Genomic DNA, 12,194 nt, shown 5'->3' with positions numbered 1-12,194 from the left:
AATCTGTGCTCCTCAGGAGGTCTCAAGATCGAGCCTCTTGGCTGTTACCTACTTCCCTCCCTACCTATATAAAAAAAAGACCATATCACTCTCACAATCTTCTCAATGCTTTTATTCTTATTTTGAAAGATTTTTTACATTCCTCTCTGACCATATGTGATGGACCGTAGCACATACAATCGAATATTATTAGAATCAACTCGTATCTAAAACCAGGAAGGCTCTTTTCTGTCAATGCACAAAAGGATTCGCCACAACCGTAAGCATACACTACCTATGTTACAGGCTGATGCTTACTTCGATATTTGCTTGCTTAGAAAATCATGTTTTGGTTATTTTAGTCTTAGGCTGCATTTGTTATGTATCCTGGGATTGCATTCTAAGTTAATAATGGATTCTAAACAATCATATCAAACATAGTCTTAATTTAAAAAATCCCATTATACAATTATTAATGTTGTCGAAGTATAATTTATTCTCTTTAGAGTATGATTTAGAGTTGAGATACTTAGGGGGTGTGGTACCTGAGACCCACAAAATATTGAGATTGAGAAGATAAGATGACAAATATATGCTAAATAAATACTGGATCAAGATATTTAAGATCATGGGTTAAAGATAAAGGCTATATTTGATATGATTTCTTGGAATACGTTATTACTTAGAATGCATTCCAAGAATGCATACAGCCTGTGCTTTGAATTTACTTTGAATGGAGCTGAAGTTACTTTAGTTTCAAAATATATTAGAATAATGTGCACTTTATTACATTGCTTCGAAGCTTTGAATAAATTTATTCATTTCATTTCTTCCAAAATTTTTAGTTGAAAAAATGCAAATATCCAAAACATTTTCTTTGTGAACAATATTTGTCAAACAACCCCACAGAGTTCACATCTGTTGCACTTTTGTTCACATGATCATGTAAACTTCATGTGTTTAATACCTTGCATGTATGTTCACCTGAATCAGCAAACTTCATATGTTTGACACCTTGCATGTAGCGTATGAAAACATCTGTGCCTTTTGTTTATATAAATACTTTTCTTATTTTTTTCTATTATTAGTAAGAGCCTTTTTTCATCTTTAACACGGTAAATGAGACAATTGTGGTCACCTCAAGCATACATTCACGTTGTTCTGGGGATCTAAACTTGAATTCACATTCCATAGAATCACGACAATTAAGAAGACTGGATCAAGTCTATGTATGAGAATAATCTCATATATTTCTAGTCTATGGATTTAGAATTCATTAAATATAACGAGAGAATAAATTCTAAATTCAAAGACCAAAAGACCATACAAAATTATTCTCCTACATGAACCTAATATGGATTCACAATTAAGCAAATCGTATCAGTCTATACCGTGAGATGAACAGTTAACGAGAAAATGGGCTTGAGCTTCAATTGTTCAACGATGTCCAAGGCATCATCATCGTTGTTCAAGGAATCTGTTAGAGCACGGGAAGTTGGCCTCCACAAGTTGTACCCTGATATTGAAAAGTACCCCAAAAGCAAATCCTCCCTCTAGTCTGAATACGTTGAAAAGAAAGCCCATACATTTTCGATTCTCATCTCCACCACCGCCAAACACCACCTTCGTTTCTTTCTCAACAATTCCATTTTAAAGCATCCCATCATGCACTGATTGCATTCTGACTTCTCTCTCTTTATGTCTGTCACTTTGTCATCTTCTTATATAATAAATCCATAATATTCGGATCAACAACCCTATCTCTTCTAGTAGATCTATCTCTTTCTCTCCCTCTCAAACCGATGATGATGATGATGATGCGAAATGTCATTATTTGGGCTTTAGTTCTGGTGGGTTTTGAGTTCCAGAGGAGTGGTTCTCAGGTTTCAGAGATTCGAAGGACAAGTTTTCCAGAGGGTTTTGCTTTTGGGACTGCTTCTTCAGCTTACCAGGTAAGTAGTTCTGTTTTTCATCCTCTCCTGTATCACACATTTCATTCATTCTAATCGTTCCAAATTTCTTAACTATTTAACTGAGTTTCTCTTATTCATCGACTTTTCTCTTGCTTTTTAACCGAGTTTCTCTTATATTTCCCCTTTCCTTCTCTTTCCAATGGAAAAAGAGTACCGTAAATCAGAAAACCTTATTTGGATCTTTGGATCTTTGGATGGGAAATGGTGGTTTTGCAGAGCCAGTCTGGAAGTAACAAAACCAGATTACCAGATATATTTTACTGTGAATAAAGGGAAACCTACGATTCATCAGTTTGAAAACAGATTTTTTTTTAATCCTTCTTCCGCTATGTTATGAAAGAAAAAAGAAAAAAAATCTGAATTTACAGAAAGTGATTTTGATTTTTCTTTTCTTTTTATTTCTTGAGATGAGGTTAATTAGGATTTATGAGGATTGATGTGTCTAAATAACTTTTGGAAGAGGGTTCTCGAAAAAGGCACTGTGGTCCTGCACCATAGTGGGATGTTTATTTTTCTTTTCATGAAATGGGGAGGTCATTTCAACCCTCCATGTGTCTTGGTGTGGACCATACTGTCAACTAACCATCTTTTTCCAAGAACCTTTATTAGGGGTGCCATTCTGTCGGGTCGGGCCAATCTCAATTGGACCTAATTGGGCTTGGCCAAGTCCTAAGGTTGTATCATGAACATTCATTTAGCTAGACGAGCTTAGTTAGCATGGGTATGGTACGGTTGATAATCAGGCCGGTCGATCTTAGGCTTTAATCAGGCTGTCATAAATGGACTTTAATCGGGTTATAGACCTATTTAACTTTAAACGGGTTTTAAACGGGTTTTAAACGGGTCTTCTTTAAAATTGATTTTTTAAATGTGTTTGAAAGGAATACTAATAAAATGAGGCAAAGATGGATATAGCAAAACAAGATCTCATAGTTAAAATGGATTAATCCAAGTATGGAAGTAGTTAAGTTACTAAAATACTTAGTCTTTAATCCAATGGAACTCAAATCAATAAATTATGCCTACACAATCCAATCTTAGATAGTTTAAATCAATTAAACTATACATGAAAAAGATGAATGTTTAGATAACAATCACCATCATCTCAACTGTACATATCACATAGCCTTAGTATTAAATACAAATAGTATTAAAAGAAAGTTTAAAAATACAAGTAGTATTAAAGGGATCGGGTTAGGTTGGGTTTAAATGAGTCGGTTCAAGTTAAGCTTGTAAATGGGTTAGGCCGATAGGGCACCCGTCAGGCACTCGTCAAGCTAAGTGGCTGCACCATGTATTACTTGCTTATAAAGCCCAACACGTTTATTAATCAAGTTAATCTATGTTGGGTCATAAATATGTCAGGCTTGATCAGACCTACCTACCGAGTACCGATGCGGACTGGAATTGACACCCGTAACCTTTGTTACATATTAAATTGAGAAATCCAACATACTGTTAAAGTCCAGTTTATGACTTTGCAAATGTCCTTTTTTCATTTCATTTGCATGGACCAATCACCTCGGGACTCTACCAGTGTCCTTTCATTCCATTTGAATGATTACAATCTACGTCTGTAGGGAGGAAATGTAAAGAAAAGAAAAAATGAATTTTCTAATATAACAAAAAGTCTTTCTTCGATAAGTGGACCATTTATTATTGCCATGTCATGATCTAACCATTCTTACTGTTGAATTTTAAGAGAAAAGTTTGGATTGGCCATTTAACTAAAATTCGATCAATGACGTTACGTTTTGCTTCTTTATATTAACTATCAATTTTTTCACTTGACCCTGATACGGAAGGAAGAAACTTGGCAGATGAGGGGCGATGATTCTCTGCTGCGCGTGCGATCGTGCGGTAAGTATCAGATGATCAAGATCAGATGGGCATACATCTTAATGCCATGTCGGTCATTGGATCTCGCCGTTCCACCGTACTCGGATCAAAATCTTCTGTTTTTCTCATCCATGTTTTTCTTTGTTTTGCTACCTGCAGAACATGACACGTGGACAACAGAGGATCCAGTGGTCAAGATTGGGTGAGGATTATTATATCCGGTGCATTAGTTTTAAAGTTGTCCATGTGTCGTGTTCTGTAGGTAGCAAAACAAGGAAAAACAGGGATGAGAAAAACAGAAGATTATTTTCCACCGTACCCATGGTTGAGGAATTTTTTCGGCAAATGACCCTGATATCTACTCAGCGTCTGATCTGTCGTCCTTCCTCGCCTTTGACAAGCGGATTGTCTTCCTCTGTTCCTTCCACTACCGACTGCTAGGAGTGCCGCTATGCTAGGACTACTAACTAGTGTGCTAGGGCTAACTCAACAAGAAAAACCGATCCCAACAATCATTATTTACCCTTTCTTCGCGGGACTTTAGATGCATGTGAAGGAGTATCAGGGGGTTACTTTTGAGAATATATTAAAGTTGATTAACCTTAAGATGATCTAGTGACCTTCTAAGAGATGACTGTAGATTATATTCCATTTCCCCCTCAAATTGCGCCATGAGTTTTCTCCCTTGGTATTGTACGGTTTTGCAGTACGAAGGAGCCGTGAAGGAGGATGCGAGGGGACCAACAATTTGGGACACTTTTTCCCATTCATTCGGTAATGTTTCATTCCACTCTCCACTCTCCACTCTCCACTCTTCGCCTCCGGGGTTTTATTTTTCAAACCCAGGCCTAATTGCCTAATTGCCTAATTGCCTAATTGCCTAAACCGAAAAGTTCAACCCATTATTCAAACATAGGTGTATCTTTCTAAGTGGCCTCCTTTGTGACGCAGGTAAGGTTCTTGATTTTAGTAACGCCGATGTCGCTGTGGATCAGTACCACCGTTATAACGTGAGTCTCCCCGCCCAACCCCACCCCCACCCCCACCCCCTTTTTCTCTCTCTCTCTCTGCAACTCAATTTCATAAAAGGGAAAAGTCTTGATTCTGGGCTTGAGGAGCAGGGTTTCAAGTATCAGATCGGCCTGATCGTATTGGTACGGGTGAGACCGATATGAATACCAGACTGATCTTGGATCGGGTATCAGGTATTAGATTAAGGGTAAAATCATCAAAAGAAAACCCTTTTTTTTTTTTTTATACAAAAAGTAAGGGTAAATCCAAGCCGATATGGACTCCATGGATATTGATTTGATTCCTTCGATTTAACTCAGGATTGTAGACCGCAAATTAATTAATTAATTAATATATTTATTTTCCACAAAATCAAAATGTTAATTGCCTTTTTAATGCAGGAAGATATACAACTTATGAAGGACATGGGAATGGATGCCTATCGCTTCTCAATTTCTTGGTCTCGGATTTTCCCTAGTAAGCAACAACTCATCAAGCCATTCTTTCCTTTTTTTTTTTTTTTAAATTTAATTTAATTTAATTTAAGATGGTTACACCTAGGGGTGGAAGAGGGTTGGCTGTAATTTTTGCTAATGTCCAGCTAACATTGATTGACCCTTTTTTTGCCATGTGTCCTATGTATAAAAACAATTGAAAAAAAAAGATCAAATGATCAATACACAATTAAAATTATGAAGTACAACACAATAATAAATGGTCAGGACACCTAACCATAAGAATCAATAACCAAAATTCCATTATTCAAAATAAAAAAACAGGGTGATAACCCTAAATTATATAACGTAAATCATGGTTAAAATCAGGGCCTGGTTGGATTGAGTCGGGCTGGGCCTAAGCCTTAACCCAAACCCAAGCCAATCGTAACCTAGGGTCAGTGTTTTTCAACCTTAACCTGCCCCTCAAGGTTAGAAATCTTAACCTAAGCCATGTTCTGGCTCAGGACAAGCCAAGGGGGGTTCGGGCCATCAAGGCCAAATTTACAACCCTAGTTACACTATAGAAGTAAGGAGAGGAAAGGTTACATCTAGAAAACTTGAACTTGAGACCAGCCTTCTGGTGAGTGTGGGTGCCCCATAATCTCACCAACTGCTCGGTAGTTGTTAGTTTTGAGCTTAATTACTTTAAAGTTTGAAATTGCAATTCTACTCAACTCTAAACTCAATTTTTTTATGTATTTTTTTTTTTTTTTTGGGTAATGAATTTTTTTATGTACTTAAATTAATTTACTTATATTACCTTTTTATAACATAGAGAAATTTACTTTTATTACCTTGTTATAACATAGAGAATGAAATATTTTTCTTAATTTATTTGAAACATAAAAAATTATGAACATTGATACTAATTATGTTTTTCTCTTATTAGATGGAAGTGGAGAAGTAAATCAAGCAGGAATTAACCACTACAATAATCTAATAAATGCTTTACTGGCCAAAGGAATTGAACCATATGTAACTCTTTATCATTGGGATCTTCCTCAAGCTTTGGTAGACAAGTACAATGGATGGCTCAACCCTCAAATCATGTAAATCAATTTCTCTATTAGTTTTTAGGATAATTTACAGTGCCACCCCCTAAAGAATGCCACTATTAGAGAGACATCCCCTGTATGATACCAAATCATACTCAGACAACGTGCTGTTAGTCGTTGTTACGAAATGTACCTTATATGATGATGTCAGCTACTGTATATTTTTTTAAAAACCAAAATGCCTGTGCAAAAGGTGAAGTACCTAATATACCCATCTAACCCTCCTTCCTCAAATCGTTCTTCCTCTTCTCCTTTCAATCTTTGAAAAGGTTTGAAAAAAAAAATCCAGTTTTAATGAAGGAGCTTCTTCAAATTCAATGGAGACCACGGCTTCTCATGATCATCTGCTTAGAGTCTCTGAGACTTGCCATGAATTGCTAACACAAAAGAAACTGAAACCCACCATGCTCTATGCTTCTTCAGTTCTTCTTGATCTGGGTTTTCTCTTTTAGAAAGAAACTGAAAACCCACCATGCTCTGTGCTTTTTTAGTCTTCCTGATCTGAGCTTCTCTTATATGTTCTTCCTCTGTAAAAGTTTTTCTTGAACATGAAATTCATGGTCCTAGGGATATGGAAGGTATAAAGACACATTAATGATGTGAGAATTTATTATAGTTGGAATTTTTATTTGTTTCATAATAAAACTGTATAGGTACATCTTTATTGATTAGATATCTCAATTGATTGATTCCAACTTGAATATGTAAATTATTAAGGCTTGTCTTGTCCTCAATCCCGAATCTTCCATTGATGGGAAAATTTCAAGCTCGAAAAGGCCAAATCTCTCTCTCTCTCTCTCTCTCTCTCAAAGTAACATACAGAAACTTTGGTTGCTCCTTCCGCCATCTCCAATGCTTTTCAGGGGGAAGAAATGAATTCAAGTTTGCGTGTTCCTTCTCTCTTTTTCCCTCTCCCTCTTTCACTTCCTCCCTCTTTTCTGCGGAATTCGATAAATCCGAGGCTTGTGAGTGAGTGTATGTGCGAGAGGGAGAGGGAACAAGTACTGGAAAGGAATCTGCGATTTATACCGAAATAACAAAGCTCAAAGTCGGAGGGGCAAAGAAGGTGGAGAAATTCTTTTTTCCTTTTTTTAATATGTCCACATGTTCTGAACTAGCCATCAGTGTGGCATTCATACAGTGCAGGTGAGTGGAGGTAGGGGTGATGAAGGACTTAGGTAAAAACATGTGTTTAAACCAATAGGGTACAGTAGTCATTTTAACTCCTCCCTTAATAGAGATTGACGGCAGGGGGTCTGAGTATAATTTGGTATTATACAGGGGGTGTCTCTCTAATAGTGGCATTCTCTTAGGGGGTGGCGCTGTAATTTCCCTTGTTTTTAATATATATTACGGTTCTAAATGATTGAAATTAATGAAGTTGTTGTATATATAGAAAAGACTTTGCAAATTATGCAGAGACATGCTTTGAGAAATTCGGGGACCGGGTGAAGCATTGGATCACTTTTAATGAACCTCATACATTTGCAATCCAAGGGTATGATGTAGGCCTCCAGGCGCCTGGTCGTTGCTCCATCCTTCTTCACCTATTTTGCAGAGGTGGAAACTCGGCAACAGAGCCTTACATGGTTGCTCACAATGTTCTTCTTGCTCATGCAACTGCTTTTGACATTTATAAGAAAATATACAAGGTAAGTGGCTGCTACTAGCTAGATTCGTTGGGGGTCCATGGGAAAATAATAATTGCACATCGGATGTGAGTAGCCCACTTTGAATGTGAAGACTATAAAGACTTGGGCACCCTTTTCTTAATGGCCCAACAAGTGGTATTAGAGAGTACTACCTGAGTCCCAACAAGTGGTATTAGAGTTGGGATGTGACAATTCTGGTATATCTTTGAGAATAAGAAAATATCCCTTGAGGAAGATCTCTCAGGGATACTCTTTTTAAGTGTTAACTTTTAAAGATGATTTTTTTTTTTTAGTGAGTAGATGTGGGTGAAAAATCAACTTTTAAGAATGAATTTTACCCAAATCTCAACAAGATTTAACTCGTTATATCGTGAGTGCAGTCAAAACAACATGGCTCTCTTGGGATATCATTCGATGTTATCTGGTTCGAACCTATGACGAACTCTAATGAAGATATTGAAGCAACACAAAGAGCTCAAGATTTTCAGCTCGGATGGTAATTAATTAATTGCAATTCTTGTTTCTCCACTCTTATTGTTTGTCAATAGTTTTTATTAACTTCTATTATTTTATCAAGTAACCCAATGTTGAGTACTGTGTAACTTCTGTTGATTTGGTGATTACACAGGCTCATGGATCCCTTGTTTTGGGGAGATTATCCAAGCTCAATGAGAAATAGAGTAGGAAGTAGGTTGCCAACATTTTCCAAAGCTCAGGCTGCTCTGGTTAAAGGGTCTTTGGACTTTGTCGGCATAAATCACTACACAACTTACTACGCAAAGGCTAATTCCACTAATATAGTTAGTGTTCTTTTGAATGACACTCTGGCGGATTCTGGTGCAGTTACACTTCGTATGTTTCTATCCATCTTTGCTAATTGTTTTCTGTGTGGCTATTTATTACTTACGGGGGAGAATTTTCAATCCGAGGAGCATGACTCCTGCACCGTTGTAGGGGCTAATGAGAGCACAGATTGGGATCCTCTTCTGAGCACTGGTCGCCTAGATCGTGTCGTAATTATTTGAGCGATCGATATGTGTCTAGAAGTTGATCCAACGATTGTGCTTTTACTGACTAGAACGAAGGCACTATGCCCAAATTAGATCGGCACCTAGACACATGTCGATCACCCAGGTAGTTATGGGCCGACCTAGGCGATCAACGCTCACGAGAAGAGCCGGATCCTGAGAACACTTGTGGAGAATCAGTGGGGGTGGGATTTTTATCTTTCATAGGGGCAGGCCAGTCATTTTACTCGGGCTTGTGTCTAGACGCAAGAGCCATGCTCAAGGACATGCACCTTTTTTCTATTACTTTATTCTTTCTTGTAAAAATATGGGACAAAATTTTCCTGCTGCCCGCAATCGCAGGTGTTGAAATGGAATACCGTTCCAATTAAAAGATGTATTTTGGAAAATAAGAAAAACTAAAGAGTTATTTGAGAGCCCATAGGTGAAAGGGATTATTCCATTTCGGCTTATGGGATTACTGTTAGCTATAAATTTCCAGTTGCCGGAAAATTTTGTCCTAAAAGTAGGTGGGGTTAATCCGTGGGTTCACCATTTTTGGATTAAATAATCAAATTTATTATTATTATTATTATTAAGTTCATGCTAACAATATTTCTTATTTCCTTTTTCTTTTTCTTTTCAGCATTCAAATCTGCGAAACCGATAGGAGAGAGGGTAATTTAAAAGGAAATTAATATTGAAATTACAGAGAATTTTATTTTATTTTCTCTTGCTATTTTGTTAATTATTGTGATTAATTATGCATGGTTGCATGTTGAATTGCAGGCATCTTCAATATGGTTGTACTTTTTTCCTCAGGGGATTAGAAGTTTGATGAATTACATTAAGCAAAAATATGGGAATCCTCCAGTCATTATCACTGAAAATGGTAATCGTCCTAAAAATAATAATAATAATAATTTTTTACATTTTATTTTATTTTTGGTGTAACTGTCACCTTTAATTTCATACAAAATAATTAAAAGGGAATTTTTCCATTGTAAATCTATTGTTGTTGTCTGACAGGAATGGATGACTCCAACAACCCATTCATCTCCATCAAAGATGCTCTAAAGGATGACAAAAGGATCAAGTATCACAGTGGCTACCTTTCAAACTTGCTAGCTTCTATCAAGTATGTATCCCTATATTTTGCAATGAACCCAACCCAATTTTAACCTAAAAGTAGAAAAAATCTAAACCAAAATGTGAAATCCGATTTTTTTTTTGTTGGATTAGATTGCCGGGTTGACTCAACAATTGCCTCTTGCCATTGTAGTATTAGCTTGCCCCTTTCTTTAATACATACTATAATTAATTGGCCCAAAAAAAAAAAATTTTCTGAAAGGTCACGTGGCCCCTGGTTCCAGACACAGAAGGGGACGAAATGATCACCCTAGCCCTCATAAAATTTGGAAATCCCATCATTCTTGTTGATGCTTTCAAGGGCATTCCCATTGACCTGTGCAAGCGTTGGACCTATGCTACCTTTTAAGGAACCCTCTGTCCGTAAGTGAAATTAACATGTTTGGATCTATGGTCCTGAGTCAGTCCAGTTGTATTAGGCCTGGCATGAACCTGATTTGCTTTCAAATTGTAGAACCCATTGCAGGTGAGGAGAAGACGGTAACATTATATTTTTCTGATTAATGCAGGGAAGATGGGTGTAACGTGAAAGGGTATTTCGTATGGTCGTTACTAGATAACTGGGAATGGGCTGCCGGCTACACAGCAAGGTTTGGGCTTTACTTTGTGGACTACAAAGACAATCTCAAGCGATACCCCAAAAATTCTGTTCAGTGGTTCAAAAGTTTTTTGACTTCTTAGGATTGCAATGATAGTAGAAATTCACTAACTGTTCAATGATTGAAAAAATGGATACATGTTATACGGAGTTCTCTCTGGTTTTTGGGGCTCATTTTACGCCCCTGCTCTTCAGTACTCAAGGTAGTGGAATTTCTAACAAATAAATAAATAAATAAATAAGTAGTGGAATTTTGGATTCCGAGGTTGGAAAACATAGGCTATATTTTGTATGCATTTTTAGAATGGGTTCTGGCTCTAAAAAAATTGTTTGGAGCAACCAAAACACTATTTGATACACATTCTCATCCTGAAATTGTATCGTAGCATCAAGAACGGGCCTTATTTGGAACACAGGAAAATCCTATTCCGCAGTCTGTCTAAGATGCACTTATTCTTAACAAAGTGAGTGCTTCATGTCTTCAACCTCAACTCCAACCACTATGCCATCTATTGGAAATATTCATCCAAAAACATGCATGTTGTTAGGAACTGGTCCTCAATGGCGAGAAACCTTCAGTCTCTCTATTGAATAGTAGTCGTTACCTAGATTAGGGTCTAGGACCCATCTAAGTGAAATTGAAATTGAAGCAACTCCATCCAAGCTGTCTCACCAAGGTTAGAGTTCGTGCCAGGTTGCGGTCCGAGGAAGGGGTTAGGCACATCGGCTCTCCTTATAAAAATCGGACTTCTCATCATAATCACACATGCATTGAAAGTAAAATATGGCCAAAATGTAAGGTTTAAATTCACAAACCTGCATCCAACTGCGCTGCATTGTTAGTATACAGAATATAAGGCAAGTATGCTGGTAATATAAATTGACGTATCTAGCCCTAGTATTCATTCTCATATAGTATGAAAAATGTGAAAATGAACAAGGGTTGGGGGTCATTGTATATAAACAAGGTTACTTATGCATGACTGAACAATTGAATGAAAGCAAGATGTACAAACAAATGCAATGAAAAATAAGTAAACACAACAGCAAGAAATCCTTTGTAGATAATCAAAATAAAATTACAAAAAATCTTATAAAATCACCTTAGAGAGAAGACATTAAAATATAAAATTTTGAAAAGACAAGTCTTCCAAAAAACCTCAGGAAAAGCCATTTAGTAGGCCTACAATCTGAGATCCCATTAAGAGGAAATCTTAGGTTTTGCTCCGGCCAGCATGTGAGAAATCGGAAATATATAGTAAACAAAAATTAGAAAATCAAGAACATTATATAGTAGCTTTTGGAACTTCTCCATCATTATGGTTAGATCTATCTACGTAAACACTATCTCCTGATCTCATGGCTCAAGAGGTGTGGCAGGCTCATGAATTTTTTTGGGAGTCCAGAAAGGGGGAGGGGTTGACACCTATAAAT

General features: G+C 36.9%; 1 protein-coding gene across 4 annotated transcripts; it reads left to right on the top strand.

Annotated features, from left to right (window-relative positions):
- The first annotated feature begins 1,330 nt into the window (after positions 1-1,330).
- On the top strand, positions 1,331-11,021 carry LOC122067473 (beta-glucosidase 40-like). 4 transcript variants are annotated; one of them, XM_042631322.1, is made up of 12 exons: positions 1,334-1,931; positions 4,499-4,565; positions 4,743-4,801; positions 5,204-5,279; positions 6,189-6,348; positions 7,736-8,006; positions 8,387-8,502; positions 8,635-8,858; positions 9,660-9,691; positions 9,803-9,905; positions 10,043-10,151; positions 10,672-11,021. In XM_042631322.1, exons 1-12 carry the CDS (start codon positions 1,782-1,784, stop codon positions 10,841-10,843), a joined length of 1,539 nt encoding a protein of 512 aa, XP_042487256.1. In that variant the 5' UTR covers positions 1,334-1,781; the 3' UTR covers positions 10,844-11,021. The 4 variants fall into 4 exon arrangements, with proteins under 4 accessions (XP_042487259.1, XP_042487256.1, XP_042487257.1 ...); XM_042631323.1 differs by having other exon boundaries at positions 1,338-1,931; positions 7,751-8,006; XM_042631326.1 differs by lacking the exon at positions 1,334-1,931 and adding an exon at positions 3,951-3,993.
- Positions 11,022-12,194: the final 1,173 nt, after the last annotated feature.

This window comes from Macadamia integrifolia, unplaced genomic scaffold, assembly GCF_013358625.1.
Source record: "Macadamia integrifolia cultivar HAES 741 unplaced genomic scaffold, SCU_Mint_v3 scaffold2922, whole genome shotgun sequence".
Taxonomy (NCBI): domain Eukaryota; kingdom Viridiplantae; phylum Streptophyta; class Magnoliopsida; order Proteales; family Proteaceae; genus Macadamia; species Macadamia integrifolia.
The sequence above is the reverse complement of the archived record's forward strand: the minus strand, read 5'-3'. Positions and strand labels throughout refer to the sequence as shown.

Coding starts and splice junctions, on each gene's coding strand:
- LOC122067473 (XM_042631322.1), top strand. CDS start 1,782: ATGATGATGATGATGATGCGAAATGTCATTATTTGGGCTTTAGTTCTG. Junction 8,007..8,386: donor TTTATAAGAAAATATACAAG/GTAAGTGGCTGC, acceptor TCGTGAGTGCAG/TCAAAACAACATGGCTCTCT. Junction 8,859..9,659: donor TTCTGGTGCAGTTACACTTC/GTATGTTTCTAT, acceptor TTTTCTTTTCAG/CATTCAAATCTGCGAAACCG.